The sequence below is a fragment of the Hypanus sabinus genome, chromosome 19, assembly GCF_030144855.1.
Source record: "Hypanus sabinus isolate sHypSab1 chromosome 19, sHypSab1.hap1, whole genome shotgun sequence".
Lineage (NCBI taxonomy): Eukaryota > Metazoa > Chordata > Chondrichthyes > Myliobatiformes > Dasyatidae > Hypanus > Hypanus sabinus.
In genome coordinates this window covers 58,665,574-58,691,560 of record NC_082724.1, presented here as the reverse complement: position 1 = coordinate 58,691,560, position 25,987 = coordinate 58,665,574, and the positions used below count along the sequence as shown (strand labels likewise).

The 25,987-nt window shown below is 42.4% G+C and overlaps 1 protein-coding gene across 2 annotated transcripts in view; it reads left to right on the top strand.

Moving 5' to 3' along the window:
- Window positions 1–25,987, top strand: part of ift122 (intraflagellar transport 122 homolog (Chlamydomonas)) — a 217,225-nt gene that overhangs the window by 119,289 nt on the left and 71,949 nt on the right. For both annotated transcript variants that reach the window (XR_009506855.1, XM_059944491.1), the window contains exons 16-20: window positions 10,095–10,148; window positions 12,086–12,247; window positions 14,942–15,108; window positions 21,170–21,341; window positions 25,217–25,319. Coding sequence is in view for 1 of the 2 variants with exons in the window: in XM_059944491.1 (XP_059800474.1) it covers window positions 10,095–10,148; window positions 12,086–12,247; window positions 14,942–15,108; window positions 21,170–21,341; window positions 25,217–25,319 (658 nt within the window). In the remaining variant the exon portion in view is untranslated. The remainder of the gene's footprint in view (window positions 1–10,094; window positions 10,149–12,085; window positions 12,248–14,941; window positions 15,109–21,169; window positions 21,342–25,216; window positions 25,320–25,987) is intronic.

Sequence of the window (25,987 nt, the reverse complement as noted above, 5' to 3'; positions counted from 1 at the left end):
GTTTGCGCATTTAAAGGGAATAATTCGCTCTTATCCAAGTTTAGTTTATAACCAGAAAAACTACCAAATTGAGCCAATAAGGATAAAATAGCGGGAATAGACCTGTCAGGATCAGAAATATATAACAAGTCATCAGCATAAAGTGATAACTTGTATAACTTCTCATTACGGGTAATACCAAAAATATTAGGGGATTCACGAATAGCAATGGCTAAAGGTTCTAATGCAATATTAAATAATAAAGGACTTATTAAGGACCTTGTCTCGTACCACGAGATAATTGAAAAAAAGGGATCTGTAATTATTTGTAAGAACAGAAGCAACAGGTTTATAATAAATTAATTTAATCCATGATATAAAATTAGGACTAAGATTAAAATTTCTCAAGGCATTATATAAGTATGTCCATTCAACTCTATCAAAAGCTTTTTCAGCATCTAATGAAATAACACATTGTGGGTGAAGAAGTGTAAATTATATTAATCAATTTTCTAACATTAAAAAAGGAATACCGGTTCCTAATAAAACCAGTTTGGTCTTCTGAAATAATTTGTGATAGTAACTTTTCTAATCTAATAGCTAAAATTTTTGTAAGAATCTTAGAGTCTACATTTAATAGCGATATAGGGCGATAAGATGCACATAGAGTAGGATCCTTATCTTTTTTAAGAATTAGAGAGATAGTAGCTTCATAAAAAGACTGGGGTAGTCTCTTCTTAGTAAATGCATCATTAAAGATTTCACATAACCAAGGGGAAAGCAAAGAAGAAAAAGTTTTAAAGAATTCTATAATATAACCATCAGGACCAGGAGCTTTCCCTGAATTCATTGATGAGATAGCCTCTCCTATTTCAGCCATAGAAATAGGAGCATCGAACAAGCTCCGATCTTCATCTGTCAATTTAGGAATATTCAAATTGTTAAAAAAATTATCCATTATCCATCATGGATAGATCGCCATCAAATTCTGATTGATATAAAGATTTATAAAAATCTTGGAAAGTATTATTAATTTCTTTATGATCAGTAGTCAGGTTACCGTCTTGTTTACGAATTTTAATAATTTGTCGCTTAGTCGAAATAGCTTTTAATTGGTTAGCTAACAATTCGATCACTATGAATATAAAATTGAGCCCTAGTCTTAATTAATTGATTCTCAATTGAAGAAGATAATAGTAAACTATGTTCCATTTGAAGCTCAACTCTCTTCTTATAGAGTTCTTTGGTAGGAGTCACGGAATAAATCTTATCAATTTCTTTAATTTTATCCACTAATAAAGCAATATCTAAATATCTTTGTTTTCTTTTACCGACAGAATATGAGATCATTTGTCCACGGATAAAAGCCTTAAAAGAGTCCCAAAGCATTCCTCTGTCACTGTTAATAAACGATGATCAATAAGGAAATAATCAATTCTAGAATAACTGTGACAAACATGTGAGAAAAATGAAAATTCTTTATCTTTAGGGTTCAAAAACCGCCATATTTCAGTAATTCCCGAATCAACCATAAAGGAATTAATAAGTAAAGCTGATCTATTCGGAAGAATTCGAATAGGTTTAGATCTATCCATCGAAGGATTCAGACAACAGTTGAAATCTCCACCCATTATCAGCATATATTCATTTAGATTAGGGAGGGAAGTAAATAACCGTTTAAAAAATTCAGGGCAGTCAAAGTTTGGAGCATAAATATTAACTAGAGCTACTTTTCGATTGAAAAGTGAGCCAGTTATCAACAAAAATCTGCCCTGTGTATCAGAAATAATTTCATGACGTGTAAACGAAATTGAGGGGTCCATAAAAATAGACACACCCCTAATTTTGGTGGTACAATTTGAGTGAAATTGTTGACCCTTCCAGAACCTAAAAAAGCGTTGATTATCCTCCCTCCTAATATGGGTCTCCTGTACAAAAATAATATTAGCATTTAGTCTATGGAATACTTTAAATATTTTTTTATGTTTAATCGGATGATTTAAGCCATTAGTATTCCAAGAGATAAAATTAATAGACTTATCCATCATGCCAATACTAATTGTATATATCATAAAAGGTTAAAAAAATACATAACCCATAATTCAGGAAGAAGGAAAAAATGATTCAGGAGCAACCGGAGAACATGACACTTCAACAATATTAATAATCTAAAGTTGGCCCATAAACTAAAAGCAAAAAAATAAAAAGCAAAAGCGTGAAAAAAGATCCCTACCCCCTCCCCCAACCCCACGAAAAAAAGCCAAGCGGCAGGCGCACAAACTAATACTAATATTAACCCCCATTTCAAGATGGCAACTTCATTAAAAGAAAGAAAAAAGACTATATAACACCCAGATATAAATACAGGGTTGTAAAAAGAAAAAAATATATCAATCAAAATGAAAAAATAATATAACAAAGCAAAAGAACATTAGTAAAAAAGGATAAACATTAAAGTTTAAAATAGTGTAATATACCTTTAAGAAAAGATTCCATATTCAGATACAAGAAAATGACGTTTCAAAAACAGAGACTTATGGGAAGAAGAAACGACATTTTGAAAAATCTATATTACGGAATATAAGTGTAAATTCACCAATCTATTAAAAAAAGGTCATCAAAAAAGGATTAAAAAAAGGTCACCAAAAATGGATTTAAAAAAGGATTCAATAATCACTACAATATATATATAAAAAAAAGGTCCAAAACATTCGTCCCATTTTCAAGTACAAGCAAATAAATGCTTACGGAAAACAAAGTCTTATGGGAAGAAGAAACGACATCTTAAAAAATAAATCATTATTACAGAGTATTAACATGTATATCCAATTCAGAAGAAAAGAATTAAGAAATAAAAAAAAACATTATAGTAAAATTAGAAGAGCTTCTCTAAACCATGATAATAAAAAAAGACCAGGTCTACAGACCAAAGTAAAAAGCTATACCACGGTTTCATGAGTTAAATGAAATGGCATCTTCTCTCCAAAAATTCTTCAACATAACACATAGTTCAACTTGTACTAGAAGACCGATATTCTTCGACGAATTTCTTCGCTTCTTCTGGAGTATTAAAGAATCGCTGACTGTAGTCACTCAACGTAATTCTGAGATTCGCTGGGTATCTTAAAGCTTGTTTAAGTCCAATCGAATGAATCTCTGCCATCACTGGTTTAAAAGCGATTCTCGCCTTCATCATGTCAAATGAATAATCCTCAACAATTCGAAACTTGATGTTTCTGTGAGAAATCATACCTTTCTGACGAGCTAATCAGATTAAAAGCTCTTTCTCCCGAGGATAATGGAGGCGAACAATTACAGCTCGTGGTTTATCTCTCGAGATCGAAAATCTTGAAACTCTGTGAGCACGATCGATAGTAGGTTTAGCCCGCAAAGCGTCCTCACCGAAAATTTCCCACAATAAGTTAGAGAAATATTCAGTTAAGTCACCATACTCAACATTTTTGGGAAATCCAATAATACGCAAGTTTTGTCTGCGAGATCGGTGATTTTAAACTTACTCTGCTCCACTATTTTAACGGTCGACCATAGCTTCTCCTCCAAAGTTTCAATAGTACGTATTTTTTCACAAATTAACTTGTCAAGAGCTGCAAACTTTTCTTCATGCCGTTCAATGTCTGCTGCCTGCGATTGAAGCTTGGTATCAAACGATCTAACGACTTCTTCCTCAGACATTTTCGCAGTAAGCTTATTTTCCAGACTTGCAAATTTAGTATCCAGTTTAGTATCCAGAAGACTGGAGATTGCCTCAAGAGATGGAGGGTCTTTAGACGATTTCTTAGATACAGACATTTTAAGTTTGAGAAGATTAAATCAAGTATTATTTTAAAAAAGAAGTAAATCATGAGTATCAACCCATGTAATTAAGTACGAAAAGATTTGATTAAAGGGTGATTATAGTTTAAAAAATGAAGAGCATCCGAAGGCAGATGTCTATGTCGCCATCTTGAAACTCCACCCCGGACCGATCCTGTTACTGCTATCCAAATGTGCTGTTATTTCATAGAATCATAGAACATTACAGCACAGAAACAGGCCTTTTGGCTCTTCTTGGCTGTGCCGAGCCATTTTCCTGCCTAGTCCCACTGACCTGCACCTGGGCCATATTCCTCCAAACCCTTCTCATCCATATACCTGTCCAAGTTTTTCTTAAATGTCAAAAGTGAGCCTGCATTCACCACTTCATCTGGCAGCTCATTCCACACTCCCACCACTCTCTGTGTGAAGAAGCCTCCCCCAATGTTCCCTTTAACCCATGACCTCTGGTTTTTTTCTTCCTTGGCCTGAGTGGAAAAAGACTGCTTGCATTCATTCTATCTATACCCATCATAATTTTATATACCTCTATCAATTCACCCCTCATTCTCCTACGCTCCAGGGAATAAAGTCCTAACCTATTCAACCTTGCTCTGTAACTCAGTTTCTCAAGTCCGGACAACATCCTTGTAAACCTTCTCTGCACTGTTTCAACCTTACTAATGTCCTTCCTGTAATTAAGTGACCAAAACTGCACACAATACTCCAAATCTGGTCTACCAATTTCTTATACAACCTTACCATTACATTCCAACTCTTATACTCAATACTTCGATTTATAAAGGCCAATGTACCAAAAACTCTCTTTACAACCCTATCTACTTGTGCCGCCACTTTTAGGGAATTATGCGTCTGTACTCCCAGATCCCTCCGTTCTACTGCACTCTTCAGTGTCCTACCATTTACCTTGTATGTTCTACCTTGGTTTGAACTTCCGAAGTGCAATACCTCACAGTTGTCTGCGTTAAACTCCATCTGCCATTTTTCAGCCCATTCCTCCAACTGGTCCAAATCCCTCTGCAAGCCTTGAAAACCTTCCTCACTGTCCACTACACCTCCAATCTTTGTATCATCAACAAATTTGCTGATCCAATTTGCCACATTATCTTCCAGATCATTGATGTAGATGACAAATAACAATGGACCCAGCACTGATCCCTGCTGCACACCACTAGTCACAGGCCTCCACTCAGAGTAGCAATCCTCCACTACCACTCTCTGGCTTCTTCCATTGAGCCAATGTCTAATCCAATTTACTACCTCTCCATGTATACCTACCAACTGAATCTTCCTAACTAACCTCCCATGCGGGACCTTGTCAAAGGCCTTACTGAAGTCCATGTATACAACATCCACTGCCTTCCCTTCATCCACTTTCCTGGTAACTTCCTCGAAAAACTCTAATAGATTGGTTAAACATGACCTACCACGCACAAAGCCATGCTGACTTTTTCTAATAAATCCCTGTCTATTCAAATATTTGTAGATCCTATTAGTCTTTTATAATTGACTCCAGCATCTTCCCCACAACTGATGTCAGGCTAACTGGTCTGTAATTCCCTGTTTTCTCTCTCCTTCCTTTCTTAAAAAGTGGGATAACATTAACTATCCTCCAATCCTCAGGAACTGATCCTGAATCTATAGAACATTGGAAAATGATTACCAATGCTTCCACAATTTCTAAAGCCACCTCCTTAAGTACCCTGGGATGCAGACCATCAGGCCCTGGGGACTTATCGGCCTTCAGTCCCATCAGTCTACCCAACACCATTTTCTGCCTAATGTAAATTTCCTTCAGTTCCTCTATTACCCTACGTCCTCTGGCCACTATTACATCTGGGAAATTGTCTGTGCCCTCCCTAGTGAAGACAGATCCAAAGTACCTGTTCAACTCATCTGCCATTTCCTTGTTCCCCATAATAAATTCACCCGTTTCTGCCTTCAAGGGCCCAACTTTGGTCTTAACTAATTTTTTCCTCTTCATATACCTAAAGAAGATTTTACTATCCTCCTTTATATTCTTGGCTAGCTTACCTTAGTACCTCATCTTTTCTCCCCATATTGCCTTTTTAGTAATCTTCTGTTGCTCTTTAAAAGTTTCCCAATACCCTGGCTTCCCGCTCATCTTTGCTATGTTATACTTCAACATGGTCCTTCAGGAGCTGAACCTGGGCACATTTATCACAGTTATAGCAGCCGGTGGCATCATCAGTGTCCCTGACCTCCCACAGCAGGCAAGCATCACATTAAATCAGTTTACCTGTCATCTCTTCACCATCTCTCACCCTCTCCAACTGTGGCGTAGTCTCCTCCCTTAGCCTCCTCGCCGAAGGCTCTCAAGCCAAAGACTTGCACTTTCCTGACAAGGCCGCTCCCCGAGTCAAAGCCGCAAAGCTCCACTCCTTGCACTCAATATCAGTAAGAACAAGGAATTAACTATGGACTTCAGGAAGGGGAAGTCGAGAAAACATACACCAGTCCTCATCAGGAAATCAGCAATAGAAAGTGTGAGTAGTTTTAAGTTCCTAGATATCAGCATATCTGGAGATCTATCCTGGGCACAACAGATTGATGCAATTAAAAAGGAAGCATAAAACAGGTAGGCAACCTATGGCCCGCGAGGTTTTCTAGCATGCGTTATTCGTTAATTTGAGGCAAAACATGTATTTAAATGGATAATTCCCATATTTCAAGTTTTTTGTGGCATTTATCTGGCCCACTGTCCACTCATTAATGCGTGATCCAGCCCACAGAGGCAAAAAGGTTGCCGACTCCTGGCATAAAACTATAAGATATACGAGTAGAATTATGCCATTTGGCCCACCAAGCTTGCTTCGCCATTTAATTATAGCTGATCCAATTTTCCTCTCAGCCCCGATCTACTGCCTTCTCTCCGTTTCTCTTCATGCCCTGATCTATCAAGAATATATCAGCCTCTGTCTTAAATGTACATAAAGACTTTGCCTCCACAATTACCTGTGGCAACAAATTCCAGAGATTCACTACTCCTTGGCTAAAAAAATTTCTCCTCCTCTCTGTTCTAGAAGAACATTCCTCTCTTCTGAGTCTGTGTCCTCTGGTCTTAGACTCTCCCACCATAGGAAACATCCTCTCCACATCCACTCTTATCAAGGCTTTTCACCATTTGATAGGTTGCTATTAGGTCACCCCTCATTCTTCTCTGTATTCTAGTGAACATAGGCCCCTGGCCATCAAACGCTCTTCATGTGACAAGCCATTCAATCCTGGAATGATTTTCATGAACCTCCTTTGAACCCTCTCCAGTTTTAGCATATCCTTTCTAATATAAGCCACCCAAACCTGCTCACTATGCTCCCAAGTGAGGCCTCACCAAGGTCTTATAAAGTCTCAACATTACATACTTGTTTTTATATTCTAGTCCTCTTGAAATAAATACTAACATCACATTGGCCTTCCTTACCAGAGACTCAGCCTGCAAATTAACCTAAGTCCCTCTGTGCCTCAGTTTTTTCGTATTTTCTTAGAAAAGTCAACCTTTTTATTTCTTCTACCAAAGTGCATGATCATACACTTCCTGACATTTTATTCCATTTGCCATTTCTTTTCCCATTCTCCTAATCTGTCTAAGTCCTTTCGTAGCCCTCTACTTCCTCAAAACTACCTGTCCCTCCACCTATCTTCATACTATCTGCAAATTTTGCAACAAAGCCATCGATTTCATCATCTCAATCATTAACAAATAACTTAAAAAGAATTGGTCCCAACACAGACCCCTGTGGAACACCACTAGTAATAGGAACTATATTTCATTATTAGTTTGAAGAATGTTGGTATGTCACCTAAGACACTCGCAAATTTCTATGGATGTGCCGTGGACAGCATTTAAACTGGTTCCATCACTAGCTGGTATGGAGGGGTCACTGCATAGGATCAGAAGAATCTGCAGAAAGATGAAAAACTTAGCCAACTACATCATGGGCACTAGCCTCTCCAGCATTGAGGACATTTTCGGAAGGTGATACCTCAAAAAGGCAGCATCCATCATTAAGGACCCCCCCATAACCCAGAACATGCTGTCTTCTCATTGCTACCTTCAAGGGGGAAGTACAGAAACCTAAGACACACACACAACATTTTAAGAACAGCTTCTTCCCCACAGCCATCAGATTTCTGATTGGATAATAAACTCTTATACAGTACCTGACTATTTTTATTGTTTTGCTCTCTTTGTGCACTACCTATTTATAATTTTTCTGTAATATATGTTGCAATGTACTGCTGCTGCAAAACAATGAATTTCACAATATATGTTAGTAATATTAAATCTGATTCTGACAAAATAACCAGTCAAATATGAAATTGTGGTACTGTTCGTAAGACCATTCTCATTCAGATTTTCAAAGCACTTTTACATGGGATTCTTGTTTGTCAGTCTTCACGATAATTTGTATTGTCTCTTACCTAGAGTTAATCCTTGCTGCTTCTGATGATGTTTCCTTAAGCAAAATCAATTTGACCCCCAAGCTTCTAGATGTCTGCTACTTTAATTCTCCATTGAACTCTCAATCCAAATGGATACAGCTTGATCTGCTGAGTATTTCCAGAAATTTCACATTTTATTTTAGATTTCCTGCATCTGCAGTTTTACAATTTTTTTTTCTTATTTTGACCTCTAAATTATTACAAAAAATGCTGGAGATAAAAAGCTATCTGACAGCACACTGGAGTAAAAAATTAGTTAATATTTTAGGTTGATGACCTTTCATCAGACTTAGGAATGAAAGAAAATGGACTATTTCTAAGTTGTTAAGATTGGAAAGACCAAAGAGAAAGAAGGAAATGCCTGCATTAGTTTGCAGTCAAGATTGTATAGGTGACACAATGCTCCAGTTAATCAGGCTGTCTAAATTCCGATGCATCACAACAAGCCCACATTTCTTTTATTCTGCCAAACCATTCCTGGGTAAACAGTGGGAACTCACCACCAGGGCTGTAAGAAACATTGGCTCCATCTCATTCTCTACAAAATGCCACACCTGCAGAAGATAATTTCAGTTTATGATAGTATTGGTGGGAGAGGAAACCAAAATTGCTGACTTGGTAAGGACTTGGTGTGTTAACTGCGAGTGGCGAAGAGAAATATTATGTTTATTTGCAACAAAGGCATCCATGATTAATCCAGAAGTCAGAGATTGGTTTGGATATTATTGTAATCAAGTGATAAGAAATTAATACCAGCGACTGAAGTAAAAGGGGATCTGAACAAATCACAACAAAGGACTCAGTGGCATGATTCTTCCATTTCTTAGCATAATAATCTATTAACAATGATACTGATGACAGTGAAACATTTGATATTATGCTATATCGGAGGGAAATTGAAAATCTGGCTGAGTGGTGCCATAACAAAGAACTCTTACTCAATGTCAGTAAGACCAAGGAGTTGATTATTGACTTCAGGAGAGGGAAACCAGAGGTCCATAAGCCAGTCCTCATTGGAGGATCAAAGGTGGAGAGGGTCAGCAACTTTAAATCCCTCAGCGTTATTATTTCCAAGGACCTGTCCTGGTCCCAGCATGTAAGGGCAATTACAAAGAAAGCACAGCAGCACCTCTACTTCCTTAGGAGTTTATGAAGATTTGTATTAACATCTAAAACTTGGACAAATATCTATAGATGTGTAGAGGAGAGTATATTGACTGGCTGCATCACAGCCTAGTATGGAATCACCAATGCCCTTGGATGGAAAATCCTACAAAAAGTAGTGAATACAGCCCAGGCCATCATGGGTAAAGCCTTCCCTACCATCAAGCACACCTATATGAATCATTGCCACCACCCAGGTCATGCTCTCTTCTCACAGTCACCATCAAGGAGAAGGCACAGGAGCCTTGGGACTCAAAACACCAGGTTCAGGAATAATTATTACCCCTCAACCATCCGACTCTTGAACCAAAGGGGATAACTTCACTCAATTCACACCCCACCATTGAAATGTTCCCACAACCTATGGACTCACTTTCAAGTACTCTTCATCCCATGTTCTCAATATTTATTTATTTATTTACTTATTTATTCTTTCTTTTTGTATTCGCACAGTTGTCTTGCACACAAATTAAACACCCATGTTTGTGCACTCTTTATGGTTATTATTCTATAAATGGATTTATTGATTATGCCTGCAAGGAAATGAATCTCTGGGTTTTAAATGTTGATATATGTACTTCGATCATAAATTTACTTTGAAGTTTAATGGAATTGTGTCCATATTTTAATTTAATGTTTTTATTTATCGGCAGGCTTTTGTTCGAGTGCGAGACCTCCGATATCTAGAATTAATTAACAGCATAGAAGTAAGGGTGTCATCTTTTAAATTATTTAACTGTCTCAATATTGTTGGGATATATTATTCTGTATTTGTTAATACAAAATATGGGGACCAAGTTGTCCCAGAATAATTCAAAATGATGCTCTAACTGAGGCCTGATTCACCATTCTTAAAATTGAACTATAACCAAGATGATGGTCTAGTTAGATCAGAAAGAGTGGATCAAAATACTCAGGACATTGTAATCTTCCCCCACCCTTTTACATTGAACTTGTCATGGAATATAAGTATAGTCAGTTTTCAGTTAAGCCCATCACCCCAACTGGGGCTCAGGCGTTTCGCGAAAGTCCTTTATCCCAGGTTAGTCTTTCAAGTTGTCCCCAGGTGTAGTCCATCCTCAAAGATTCTTCCTCTCCTAGGGGCAGGACTTCTGAGCCTCTGTTGGCATTTCTGTAGCTTTGGATTTTTATTGGATGGGGTTGCTAACTCCATGCCCAACCCTCCTTTTGCAGCCAGGCTTGGGACTTTACATGGTGGAGTTAGTATGAGGTCAGCAGCCATCAAAAGTACCCACGGAGCTCTGTTACGTCCCAGGTACTCTCCAGACAGTTCATATTCAATATTTTGTGGTGAATCCTACTCTTATAATAGACTAAATGGCTTTAAGGTAAGGGGTGGAAAGTTCAAGGGGGATGATAGAGGAAGGTTTTTTACTCCGAGAGTGGTTGGTGCGTGGAATGCACTGCCTGAGTCAGTGGTGGAGGCAGATACACAAGTGAAATTTAAGATGCTACTAGACAGGTATATGGAGGAATTTAAGGTGGGGGGTTATATGGGAGGCAGGGTTTAAGGGTCGGCACAATATTGTGGGCCGAAAGGCCTGTACTGTGCTGTATTATTCTATGTTCTAACATGATGTCTGGAAATTATTAATTTTTGGAATTTCTAAGTATGCTGTTAAGCTTTAGGATATAGGGTTTTGTGAGAGTGTAGTGCATAGCTAGCAATCTGTGGGAGGGATAACTTCAGATTCATGGCAGATATCGGCAAGAACATGTCTATGTTCCTGTAATATTCTGGGAAGGATAGTATAAAACTAAATAGGCCAGAAATTGCAACTAAGAAGTAGATGCAGGGAGTACAGAACAAGAGGGAATTAGAAACAATAGACAGGTGGAATCATATATGTATACAATCGTCTGTAATGGTTGGAATGTACGATCTGCTGACAAGTCTGGTGAGCACTGGTACATTGAGCCACATGGGAAGAGAACTAGATGTGTTTTGAAAAAAACTGGGGAAGCTATGCTGGAGAACAAGACAGAGATATATAGGAAGAGTTTTGGTTGACTAAAATATAATAGACCAATTTAAAATATCCTGGAGACATCAAAATGAGATTTCTTTATTGAAGGTAAACAATAAGACTTTATTAATTCTACTTTGTTTCACTGAGATTTTTGGAAAAGGAAACAGAACATGGTAGCACAAGAGCAGCATGGTAGCATAGTGTTTAGCACAACACTTTACAATACCAGCAACCTGGGATCAATTCCTGCCGCTGACTGAAAGGAGTTTGTACATTTTCCCCGTGACAGCTCAGATTTCCTCCGGTTGCCCCGTTTCCTGCCACAGTCCAAAGACGTACCAATTGGTCATTGTAACTTGTTCTGTGATTAGGCTAGGGTTAAATCGGGAGTCACTGAAATGCCATCACTTCTAGTTTATATGTTGAGATGCATGCATTCATACATTTCATGTTCTGTCCTTTGTGAAGGTAATGAGCAATTGAGTGGTACTTTTCAGAACATGAAAGGCATTGAAATGGTTTACGAGGATTCAAAGATAGACGGAAAACATGTCTTGTAATGTTCCCCTTCAGTATGGTTGATTGGGAATCAAATTTACTGTGTAATCTACATTTGTGTTTAAGTTATTCAATGCAATTTTCTTTCCCCTCAGGAGCGTAAAAAGCATGGTGAGAATGATAATGAGCTGTTTTTAGCAGATGTGCATGCCTACCAGGCCAAGTTTCATGAGGCTGCCAAATTATACAAGAAAACGGGAAATAATAGTCGAGCCCTAAACATGTACACAGATCTTCGGATGTTTGACAATGCCAAGGTACTGTGCTGTGAGTAATATATCCGAGGTGAAAGTTGCACTTTGCAGTTACTCCTACTGCCTTTAATGACCCTTTTTTTCTCACATGATCCTTTTTGTACTACACATGTGTTTAAGTCACTTATTCTGCTGCTTCTTTTTAAGTGACTGCAGTGGAAAGCAGAGAACTGTTAAGTGAAAAGCTTGTATTATTAAGTTTTGTTGATCTAGACTGATGAGAAGGGTGAAAGTGGACATAGCCAACTTGAAATGAAAATTTCAAGTTATGGAATAACAGAGAGCAAAGTGATGGTGCAAGATGAGGTTGCAATACCTCCTGATGTGTTGCTGTGCAGAGATTTTGTCACATCTGAGAAGAAGGGAAGGAAAACAGGACTTATAATCACATGGGGAGGGGCAGTCATCACCAAATAAATTTCACATGTTTTACATTCTGTTTGAGAATAAGGATTTGATTGCTAGTACATCTGATTCTCAGTTAGTAACATTATAGGCCCTTAAGCTCAAATTTCAGGCCTCAAATTGTCATGGTATCCTTGAGTGGCATAGCACAGAAGCACATAATGCAAACTTTTTCTACACACTAATCCCATTTTCCCTCATGAGAGCATTATCCTTCTAAGCCTTGTCTATTTAAATGTCTGGCTAAATACCTCATAAACAATGTAGTTGTATTTGTTTCCTCCACCTCCTTTGGCTATGCATTCCAGATGTCAGCCACTGTACCTGTTTTTAAAAAAGCTTAACCCTCAGATCTCTTTTAAAACTCCTTTGCACCTAAAACCAAAACAATTTTGTATACCTTTCTCAGCCTTCTTCACTCCAGTCCATCCAGCCTAGGTTATCAATTTCTCTCTCTATGGTGAAAGTCCTCTAATGCAGACAACATCTTGGTGAATCTCCTCTGTACACTTTCCAATGCAATCATATCACTTAGTTTGGTAAACAGGACTTCAAGCTATACTTCATAGTCTGACCTAATTAGTATTTTGAAAAGTTTGCCAGTTTATGTTGCAATTTTTATGTTCTGTGCCCCAACCTATGATGGCAAGTATGTGATACACCTTCTTCGACATATGTTCCCACTTTCAGAGAACTATGGACCTCAGTCTGTTTGTTCCTCTACATTCCTTAGTATCCCATTTCTTGCATGTCCAACCCCTATTTAACTTCTTAAAAAGTGTCACCTTGCATCTGTTATTAAATTCCATCTTCCAATATTCTGCCTAACTTTCCATCCTACTGTATCCTTAAACAACCTTCCTCACAAGACCACCAATTTTTATGTCACCTGCAAAATTACCTCCTTCATTGACATCCAAGTCATTGACACATATCAAAAACAACAAAGATTCCAGCACCGGTCCCTGCGGGTACACCATTGGCCATATGCAGAAAGCCATCCTCTTATCACCAAGTCAGTGTTAGATCCAGTTAGCCAGAACGCCCTGGATTCCATGAACCTACCATAACGTTATGAACTGCCTTACTAAAGTCCATATGAACTATGTCTTTTGCCCTGCCTTCATCAGTCTTCTTAGTTATTTCCTCGATGTGTTCAAATTAGTTTAGTGAGGCAGTAATTCCTCTTCCTTAGAATTTTCTCAAATAACTGTAGATACCTATGTTGCTTTTTTTAAATAACGAAACAAAATCAGATGAACTTCACTGGTACCTTGTGGTCTTGCAGTACCTTGCTTGTGGCTAAGGAAGATGGTGATACCTCTCCGGGGCCCAGCTATCTCCTCCCTTATTTCCATAACATTCTGGGATAGATCTCATCCAGCCTAACAATTTATTCACCCTTATGCAATCCAGGAGATCTAACATCCACATCATCTTGTTATGGACATGCTCCGGACTATCAAGTGTAGTCCTCTATGTAGTCATTATCCTCCTTTGTGAAGTATTCATTTAAGTTCTCGCCCACGTCCTTCAAGCGAGGGCTACTCAGTCTTTCCCAGATACCTCATTATTCCTAGTACCCCTCTCTCTCTGTCCCCCCTCTCTCTCTGTACCCATCCTCTCTCTTGTCTCCCCTCTCTCTCTGTCCCCCCCACTCTGTACCCCCCTCTCCCCCTCTCCGTGTCGATGACCCGTGCTGGCTGTTCAGATCATTTTAAATTAAACATTTAATTGTGCCATATAGCGTTCCCCTCCATATGAAAAGCTTAACTCCTCATTTCATTCTTAATATTGAAGAAGGCCATTCAGTCCATTAAGCTGACTTTCCTTCATTTTCTTGCAATTAAATCCTTGAACTTACTGCCCAACAGCTTTATAGAAGTACCTTCATAGGGACTGTGGCAGTTGAAAGTAACATCTTCTTGAGGGTATTTAGGACCGATTTTGCCAATGATGCCCACATGATGAAAATTGCATAAACAAGAATAGCCTGGCTTTTACTGTATATTACTCCACCACTGGTGTACTAAGGCAGAAGTGTGTTCTTTAGTTGTCTTAATTGCAGGCCTTGCCTAATTTATTCATAACCTGACAAGTGCTTAAAAGAAAGTAAGTGTCTTTGTGAGATACCTGTTAAAGAAAACCCAATTAAAATTATGTAGAAAAATAAATGGACTGGACTAAATTGAGTTAGTAAGGTGCTGAATACAAGTTGATGTTTATTTTATAATGTTGTAGCTGAAAAACCAGAAAAGCTAGTAATCATGCATTTTATGATGACTTCCTCAGGATTTCCTTGGCTCAGGCGATCCCAAGGACACTAAGATGTTGATTACGAAACAAGCAGACTGGGCCAGAAACCTCAATGAGCCAAAAGCAGCAGCAGAGATGTATCTCTCTGCTGGAGAACATCTGAAAGCAATTGAGATCATCGGGGACCATGGATGGGTTGATATGTAAGTCTGTAACATAGAAAGAATTGCTATTTGTAAACCTGAGGAAAATGAACAAAAGATCACATGCAGAACGTTTGGGACGCCATGGCAGCATAGTGGTTAGCGCATTGCTATTACAGCTGGGAGCATCGGAGTTCAATTCTGACACTGTCTGTAAGAGTTCATATGTTCTTCTTGTGACCGGATGGCTTACCACCATGTGCTCTAGTTTTTTCCACATTCCAAAGAAGTACTGGTTATTACATTAATTGGTCATTGTAAATTGTCCTGTGATTAGACTAGGGTTAAATAGATGGTTTGTTGGGCGGTGCAGTTTGCTGGGCCAGAGAGGGCTGTTCCACACTGTATCTCTAAATAAAAATATACAAGTATAACCCCCTGTGTCGCCTCAGGCTCGCTCAGCTCGTTCTCGTCTAGGGGGAGCAGCCTTCGGCCCCGCCAAACTGGGTAATCAGCTGGTGTGGATGCTGTGTGATGTCCCCGCCTCGCCCAAAACCAGACAGTACACCATATGCGATTAAATGAATACAATTTATAAAGGTTACTATAACTAAGTGATTAATAACGATACAGTATATATGAAGAGAAAATTAAAGAAAAGGCGCCAAACTTATCAAAGTCCAAACCACTTCGTGCACAACCGTTGGAGCTCAATTTCTGAAGTCTTCTGGCCACCATTCGATCCCCTCCGAACTCCTCGACTTGCAGCTCAGGACCCTCCGAACTCCTCGACTCTCCAAACAGCTCAGGACCCTCCGAGTGGTCAACCAAGCACATCTAGCTTCATCCCCCCCCCCTCCTCGGAGAATCTCCCGGCCTCGGACCCCCCTTTGGGGTCCGATCCTCGCCCAGCTTAGAGCATTACGTCCTCTCTCTCGACCCCCTCGCGCCGATCTGCCCAAAAGCCCGTCAACAAAAGCTTACAGACTCAGAAGAAAGAACATTAATCCCCATTTGGTTTACAAAGGAATACCATTCTCGTTATCAGTAAATTAGCATTCCTGCTAGTTAACAAAAAGAAGAAACCCTCTTTACACTCTCCCTCCACCAAATAAAAGTCATGTCCTCATGACTACTAAATAACTCGCCACCTTTCCTGCCAACACACCGTAACCCAAGCACAAACAGTGACATCTTCTCCCCACACAGTAACCCTCACGCCCTGTTTTTCAGGCGCTACTTAGGCCAACTATCTGGGAGTTCCCTAACCCTTCTGAGACCTCCGTACCCCCTCACCTAAACCCTTCAGGCTCGGACACAACTGGGGATACCTTGGGCCCACTACCAACTCCTCTCTCAACCTCTCACTCATGCCCCACACTGCACACAGCTAACCCTCCCCGCTACACCTGACTCAATGGGAGAAGGGCCAAAGGTCTCTTCCTCAATCGAGGGAAAGTCAGCAAAAGGCAGCATGTACCACACATCCAGCACATCATCCATCGAATCTGTATTCTTCCTCATTCCTGTGATCGGTAGCTGCTGTTTGATCTTCTCCAAACGGAAACACATGGCCTGCACTGCTCCCGCAGTCTCTTCAGCCTCCTGTTCAGTATTCACTGCACTTCTCTCCAGCTTTTTCTTCCTCATGACTTCTTCCAGATCAACTTTCAGGTTTTGCACTTCATTTGAACTGTCGATGGTCATCTTCAGGTTCCCTTCAAGCTTCCGCTTCTCTCTTCTGAGATTCGTCTGTAATTTCTTCATCTCTGCAAACTCCCCTCTCCGGGTTCTCAGTTTGCTATTACCCTCAGTCAGACAACTTTCTTCATTCTCTCCAACTTGTAAGTCTTCCGAATGGTTCCAGATCACTTTCTCCAGTCTCTCCGTCTTCATATCAAACTTGATTCCGTAGAGACAGTCTCTCATGAGCTGCGACCTTCGCCAGCCCTGGCACGTGTCCCGAAAACACTTTAACTCGGTAGTTCTCAGCTGCTCCTGCAACGACCTCACTTCATATTCTCCTGAGGCAAATCCAAATACCAAGAGATCATCCACATACACCAAAACTCCAAACGCCTCCACATCCCCTATGGTCTTCCACCTGCCCCGCAGGAAGGTTGCAAGGGCTCCAGATATGCCCTGTGGCATCTTTTCGGACCCGAAGACTCCTAGGGAATTTATAACGGCCGTCTTCTCCTTGTCGGCCCCACTCATCGGGATCTGGCAACATCCACTCCTCAGATCCAGCACCTTAAACCACTTCACACCACTCAGACAGGCCATCGCCTCTCTGGCCCTCAGGGCCATATTCTGGTCACTGACAGTGCGCCTCTTCAACGCAATATAATCCATACACACACTGCCTACATCTTCCACGGCTGTAGGGGCCAGTCGCCGCAACCTCTCTCTCTCCGAGGTGTCTTCAGCAGTCAACTCCCCTCCCTCGTGGTATTTCGCAGCGTCCACTAAGAGGGTCTCACCGTCAGATACTTCCCCCAGGCCGTACCACCACTGGCTCTTGTTTGAATTCGGTATCAGCCCAATGCTGCTACACACGTCCACACAAGCAGCTCGAAACTCTGGGTGCATCGACAATGCCTCCAAACAACGCTCACCCGCCTCCTCCGGGCAGGCCCCCAAGCGCACCAGCAGGATTTTGGTTCTCTCTAGAACAGAAACGCTGCCCGTCTCAACAGGGTCCGGACACATCAGCATTAACAATTCATGAACCTCAGTCTCCTCCACATTTGCCTCTAAGAACTCCATTTTCACTGACCAACAACCGTTGTCTGGATAATCACCGGCACTGGTACCCCGAATCTCCAGTGTCCTCAATGTTGTCAAGGGTAAATGCTTCCAATAACGGTTATGAAACAAACTGTACAGCAACTTCACCGGCGCCCCGGTGCCGAGGATGGCTTTAACTTGACTTCCATCCATCCGTAACAACACCTGTGCGCATGGCCCCTCTAAGCCTTCAGGAATAGGGTCTGTTCCTTTCGGGAGTTCCTTGGTACATTGCTGGGAACGCGCTCCCCCAGAGACCCCAAGCCGTTCCCCCACTGGGCCTCCTCTAAGTTTCCCGACACCTCTCGAATCAACGGAACAACTGATCCCCTTGACAGATCCCCTTGGCACCACAAGCAATTTATCTGCCCCCCTAGGCAAAAAGGGATACCCTAAAAACTTCCCACCAATCTCCTGCCACAGATATAATAAGCCCCCCAGCTGCGGCATTTGACTTCCAGTCGAACCACACGCATTTTCCCACACTTTCTCAGAACTGGCAGCGGTCACTTCGAGGTAATTGCGCCTGACAGTTCTAACAAAGTCACCAGCCCGCCTACTCAAACTTTCAACCCGTCCCTGTCGCTTTTCCTCAGCCAAGCACTGCCACTCACCCAACAACTGAGGGGTCCGCTCCGCCCACGCTTCCGCCCCTTTAGGGCTGGACATTATTCCAATAACTGGGTGGAGCTCACCACTGCTGAAACATCCCAACCTGATACTCCTCAATCTCCAAACAGTACGGACAACCCATGGTCTCACCACCATTTCGTCAGCACTAGTCGGAACTCGAACAACGACCTCGAGGCTACCAACAGCAACCACCCCACCCAACACACACACTGTGATAACCAGCAATCGCACACCCACAAAGGCACACCAGCTCTTCGCCGCAGACACAATTCAAAGAAGGTGATCACACAGCTTCCACAGAAATCAACCCCGGACGAGCACCCCACAATGTAACCCCCTGTGTCGCCTCAGGCTCTCTCAGCTCGTTCTCGTCTAGGGGGAGCAGCCTTCGGCCCCGCCAAACTGGGTAATCAGCTGGTGTGGATGCTGTGTGATGTCCCCGCCTCGCCCAAAACCAGACAGTACACCATATGCGATTAAATGAATACAATTTATAAAGGTTACTATAACTAAGTGATTAATAACGATACAGTATATATGAAGAGAAAATTAAAGAAAAGGCGCCAAACTTATCAAAGTCCAAACCACTTCGTGCACAACCGTTGGAGCTCAATTTCTGAAGTCTTCTGGCCACCATTCGATCCCCTCCGAACTCCTCGACTCGCAGCTCAGGACCCTCCGAACTCCTCGACTCTCCAAACAGCTCAGGACCCTCCGAGTGGTCAACCAAGCACATCTAGCTTCATCCCCCCCCCCACTCCTCGGAGAATCTCCCGGCCTCGGACCCCCCTTTGGGGTCCGATCCTCGCCCAGCTTAGAGCATTACGTCCTCTCTCTCGACCCCCTCGCGCCGATCTGCCCAAAAGCCCGTCAACAAAAGCTTACAGACTCAGAAGAAAGAACAGTAATCCCCATTTGGTTTACAAAGGAATACCATTCTCGTTATCAGTAAATTAGCATTCCTGCTAGTTAACAAAAAGAAGGAACTCTCTTTACACACGTAAATAAAACACTACAGCACAGTATTAGCCCTTCACCCCACGGTATTTAACCTACTCTAATATCAATCTGACCCTTCCCTCCTACATAGCCTTCCATTTTTCTATCACTGATGTGCCTATCTAAGTGTTTCTTAAATGTCCCTAACGCATCCACCTCCACCAAACCCCGAGGTAGCGCATTCTACACACTCATCAATCTCTGCCTTTTTACAAAAGAACAACCTACTTCTGACACCTGTGCTATAATTACCTCCATTCACATTAAAATTATGTCCCTTGTATTAGCCATTTCCACCCTGAAAAAAAGTCACTTCTCATCCTCCTATGCTCCAAAGAGAAAAAAACTAGTTCGCTCAACCACTCTAATCCAGGCAGAATCCGTGGAAATGAGCAGTCAACATTTCAGTCCTGACGAAGGGTCTCAGCCCGAAACGTTGACTGTTCGTTTCCAGGGATGCTGCCCGACCTGCTGAGTTCCTCCAGTGTGTTGTATGTGTTGATTTGACCACAGCATCTGCAATGTACTTTGTGTTTAGCATCCTGGTAAATCTTTTCTGCACCTTATCCTTGCTATAATGAGATGTCCATAACTGAACACAGCATTCCAAGTGTGGTCCAATCAGAGTTTTATAAAGCTTCAACATTACCTCACAGCACTTGAGCTCAATCTCCCAACTAACGAAGACCAACACACTTCATGTCTTCTTATCCCTATCAACTTGTGCACCAACTTTGAGGGATCTATGGCATGAATCCCAAGATCCCTCTGTTCCTCCACACTGCTAAGAATCCTGCCATTAACCCTGTACTCTGCCGTCAAATTTGACCTTCCAAAATGAATCATTTCACACTTTTCCAGGTTGAACTCCATCTGCCACTTCTCAGACCAGCTCTACAACCTGTCAATGTTCCATTGTAACTTACAACCTTCTGCACTGTCCATACCACCAACCTTTGTGTCATCTGCAAGCTTGTTAACCCCCCCTCCACCTTCTCATCCAAGACATTTATAAAAATTATAAAGAGTTGGGTCCCACAACAGATTCCTGTGGAACACTGTGATCACTAACCTCCAGGCAGAACATGCAATGTCTAATAAGCTAGCTATATTACTATCATTTTACTTGTGCTGTTTTTCTGCTGGATTAAGATTCATTGCTACATAATGCTCTGGCAAAATATTGACTAATGACTACTTAAATATGCTGCAGTATGCTAATATTCTTTTATTATTTTTCATTGTGCAGTCATGTACATGGTTTATAATGCTTTCTTTGAGTTTCTTTTTGTGTTATAATCATGCAGTGTCAGAAAAAGACAAAGTAACATTTAATCTAAACTGCTTAGTTTTCTCTTAGTTTCATTGAAATCCAGTGTCGTTGATCAGCCAGCTCTGTTGCCCTCTGTTTAAACATGTAGAATCATCACATAGGTTCACATTGCATATGTTTATCATCATTGCTGTTTTCACAACCTTCCATTGCTGGTAGTGTGTGCTATATCTTGCCACCCAATTCTTCAGTTTGATAACCTCATGAGCCAACATCTGATAGCGCACAAATAACTCACCTATCAGCAAAGAGACATAGACCAAGCAATAATGCTTCAGAAATGTACAGGGATAACCAAATTATGAGGAAGTACTTCTGTCAGTTAATGGCAAAGCACTGACTTAAAGAACTGTTTGTATTATACAGGTTAATTGATGTAGCTCGTAAGCTAGACAAGGCTGAACGGGAACCCCTATCAAGGTGTGCTTATTTTTTGAAGAAGCTGCAGCATCCTGGATATGCTGCAGAGACGTACATGAAGATGGGTGACCTGGAGGCTCAGGTTCTACTGCATGTGGAAACCAGGCATTGGGAGGAGGTGAGAAAGTTTGCCGGCAGAAACAATTAAATTAACAATATTTACAATACATTTTCCAATCCCTGTGTACAGAATTCTCACGATGGTCTAAGTTTGTTTGACAGTGAAAGATGTCACAGTGTGATATAGAATGGTAATAGGTTCTAAGGCCTTGCTGACCTTTACACACACTAATCTCATTTTATCCTCCTATCAGCATTCCCAGGTTCTACACCTTACGGACAGCTTATGCAAGCCAATTAACCATATGCCTCTGAGATGTGGGGGTAAACTGGAGCCACCCCAGGGAGAATGTGAACATCCACTGTCAGGATCAGATCCCTGTCGTGGCAGCTGATATAGTAGCTCTGCAGATGGAGCAGTTGGTGACCAGTGGTGTTCTACAGGGATCTGTTCTGGGACCCCTGCCCTGAGATTTTTATAAATGGCTTGGATAAGTCAGTTTACTGATGACACAAAGGTTGATGCTGTTGTTGATAGTGCAGATGGTTGTTGTAGGTTACAGTGGACAATGACAGGATGCAAAGCTAGGCTGAGAAGCGGTAGATGGAGTTCACTCTGGAAAAGTGTGAAGATGAGCTCTGAAGGTCAAACTTGAAGGCAAAATACAAGGTTAGTCACAGAATTCTTAACAGTGTGGAGGAACAGAGGGCTCTTGGGCATAGATAAAGTGGATAGCCAGAGACTTTTTTCCCAGAGCAGAAATAGCTAAAACGAGAGTGCATAATTTTAAGGTGATTGAAGGGACAGTATGGGGGAAATGTCAGAGGTAAGTTTCTTTTACACAGAGTGGTGGGTGCTTAGAATGTCCTGCCAGGATTGGTGGTAGAGGCAGATGAATTAGGAACTCTGGGATAGGCATAAAGATGAGCAACAAATAGATGAGTGTGGAAGGTGAGAGTTAGATTGATCTTTCTGTTTGGTACACCAAAGGGTCTATACTGTGACATTTTAGCAATGTGCTACACACAGCGCTGAAATAACGACACGCAGTTGGTAAGTCGTTTGGAGACTAGTTTATTCAAACTTCGCGGCACTGGCATTTAAATCCCTAGCACCCGCCCTCTCTAGGCGGAAATGACGTCAGAGGTACATTACCAAAGTCCCCCCGCATGCTGGCTATTTGTGAGCCAGTTCGCCTGCGCAGAAAATGGGTCGCCACATAACCCCTCCCGTCCCCAGAACAGACGATACACCCCCCCCCCCCCCCCCAATGTCCACAATCTGGATCAGCCTCTGTTTAGGAGGTCTGCCTCTGCGCCGCGGTGCCCAAACCTCCACCGGCTCCACATGGGCTGGTTTGAGTTGGTCCATCGTGAAAACCTCCTCTCTCTCCCCAGTGTCCAGAACGTACGTGGACCCGTTGTTGTTGATCACCTTGAATGGCCCCTTGTACACCCACTATAGTGGTGCCCGGTGTCCGCTCCTTCGTACAAACACAAACTTACAGTTCTGCAGGTCTTTGCGTACATGGGTCGGGGTCCGTCCGTGCTTTGAAGTTGGTACGGGAGCCAGTTTGCCGAGCCTTTCATGTAGCCTGTCGAGGACAGGCATTTGGAGGAACTTGAACAGGCCGAACAGGGTGATGAGTGCTGTTTTGAGGATGTCTTCAGGGTGCACCGGTATTTGATGGTGTCCCCGGACGAGGTCTACTTTGGAAAAGATTCTTGCCCCGTGCAGGTTTGCTGCAAAGTCCTGTATGTGCAGCATGGGGTAGCGGTCTGGAGTGGTAGCCTCGTTCAGTCTGCGGTAGTCGCCGCATAGTCTCCAACCCCCGGCTGCTTTGGGCACCATGTGCGGGGAGGAGGCCCATGGGCTGTCTGACCTCTGTATGATCCCCAATTCCTCCATCCTCTTGAACTCCTCCTTCGCCAGGTGGAGCTTTTCCGGGGGGAGCCTTTGTGCACGGGCATGTAGGGGTGGTCCCTGGGTCGGAATGTGGTGCTGTACCCCATGTCTGGGCATGGCTGCCATGAACTATGGTGCCAGAATTGATGGAAAGTCCACCAGGATTCTGGTGAATTCGTTGTCCGACAACGTGATGGAGTCCAGGTGTGGGGCCGGCAACTTGGCTTCACCCAGGGAAAATGTCTGGAAAGTCTCGGCATGTACCAGTCTTTTCCCTTGCAAGTCGACCAGCAGGTTGTGAGCTCGCAAGAAGTCTGCCCCCAGGAGTTGTTGGGCCACCGCGGCCAGTGTGAAGTCCCACGTGAACCAGCTGGCGCCGAACTGCAGCTGCACTGTAGGTCCGTATCATGCTGCCATTTGCGGCCCTCAGGGTGGGTCCTGGCTTCCTGTTGCGGATGTCGTACCCCGTCAGGGGCAAGACACTGATCTCCACTCCGGTGTCGACCAAGATTGTTTGTCCCAGACGTACAAGAGGCTGTCCTGATGGCCAGCCGCCATAGTCATTAGCGGCAGCTGGCCCTGGCCCTTGCAGGGCGGGCGACAATGGCTGATAGAAACACCACTGTTCACTGGTCTCCTTACTCCTGCCTCTGTGTTGTGTGCGCCCCCCTGCCGGGTCTGGTCTGGTCTGCTGTTGGGCGCATGGCCTGGTAATCTGACGGACGGACGCCACACTCTCCCTCTTGGCTTTTCACAGCACGTCTGCCCAGGCCGCCACCTTCCAGGGGTTGCTGAAATCTGCATCGGCCAGCTGCAGATGTATCTCCTCAGGCATTCGCTCTAGGAACACTTGCTCAAACATGAGGCAGGGCTTGTGTCCATCAGCCAGGGACAGCATCTCGTTCATCAATGCTGACGGCAGTCTGTCTCCCAAACTGTCCAGGTGAAGCAGGCGAGCACCCCACTCATGCCGTGAGAGGCCAAAGGTCCCAATGAATGCTTCATATTTGCCTTCTTCCGGGGGCGACTGTATGAAATCCGATAACCTGGGCAGCCATCTCCTTGTCAAGGGTGCTCACCACGTGGTAGTAACGTGTAGAATCAGAGGATATTTGCCGAATCTGGATCTGGGCTTCTGCTTGGCTAAACCAAACGCGTGGTCGCAGCGTCCAGAAAGTCGACAGTTTTAGTGAAACTGTGTGAACAGATGAAGAGTCGATCATCTTTGGTCCAAATCCCGTTTGGACCATCAGGGTCACCGATGTAGCGATGTGCTACACACAGCGCTGAAATAATGACACGCAGTCAGTAAGTTGTTTGGAGACTCGTTTATTCAAACTTTGCGGCGCTGGCATTTAAATCCCTAGTACCCGTCCTCTCCGGGCGGAATTGATGTCAGAGGTGCATTACCAAAGTGTTCCCCCGCACGCTAGCTATTTGTGAGCCAGTTCGCCTGCGCAGAAAGTGGGTCGCCACAACATATTGTTTTATGTACTATCTATATTGCTGTGCCATGCAAGATGTTAAATATTTGAGAATATCTAATTTTAAAAGGTGCAAAAAATATCAAAGTGTGAGCAGTTATTTCAAATTCATATCCATACAATATCTGTAAACAACTGAAATATTACACACATGCCACAGGGTGGCGTATGAGTTTCAGAAACGTAGATTTGCTCTGCACATGGATACTGTGACATTGTGAAAGGAGTTCATGAAGATTTTCTCTGTTCGGTGTGTCTAGTAAAAGATCATAGTAGATCTTTGAACAAGTTACAAAGCCTCTATAGACCACACAGTTCCCCAGAACAATGCTCCCTTACTAACAAAATTTACCAATCTTGAATATTCCAATTCGACAATTGATGTCAGTTTTAGTCCTTCTTCTGTAGTCCACTTATGCAAGTGGGGTGTTCTGGATGGACAGCTGCTGGTCAGCTTTCCAATACATAGTGTTGAGACAGAGTGTATTGCTCAATGAAGGATGTTTTTTTTCTGTTCTTACGATTTGCTTTTCTACTATCCAGGCTTTCTCCTTGGTAGAAAAGCATCCAGAATTCAAAGATCTTGTGTACGTGCCTTATGCGCAATGGCTGGCAGAAAACGATCAGTTTGAAGAAGCCCAAAAAGGTGAGATCATCATTAGCCAGGATGAAATTGGTGCAAATTCTGAGATTCATCACGGTCAGATAATAGAACTCAGTGATGGCACAGTAGTGCAGCAATTAAATTCTGCTACCATGCAGCTCCAGGGAATTGGGCTCACAGTGGTTAGTGCAATGCTATTACAGCTTTGGGTGTCAGAGTTCAATCCGAACAACCTCTGTAAGGAATTTGTACATACTCCCTGTGAAAGACATACCATTTATTTGGTTAATTGGTCATTGTAAATTGTGACACGGTTAAGTCAGGGGTTGTTGGGTGACATGGCTCAAAGGGCAAGAAGGGCCTATTCCACGAGGATTATTTTTTAAATGAAATAAAAAATATATATTAGGCATGTGTAAAGTGTGCACATTGCTTGTGACTGTTCATTCTCTCCAGATGCTCGTTTTTTTTTAAGGATTATAGGGGTCAGCACAACATGGAGGGCTGAAGGGCCTGTACTGTGCTGTAGGGTTCTGTGGTTTCCTTCTATTTCCCAGAGGTGCGCTGGTAGGCAAATTGGCTGAATTAAACCCCCCCCCCCCCTTTAGAGTAATAATGTACAGGATTTTTATTTAGAGTTACGGCACGGTAAAAGGCCCTTCTGGTCCAAGAGCTCATGCTGCCCAATTACGCCCATGTGGCTAATTTAC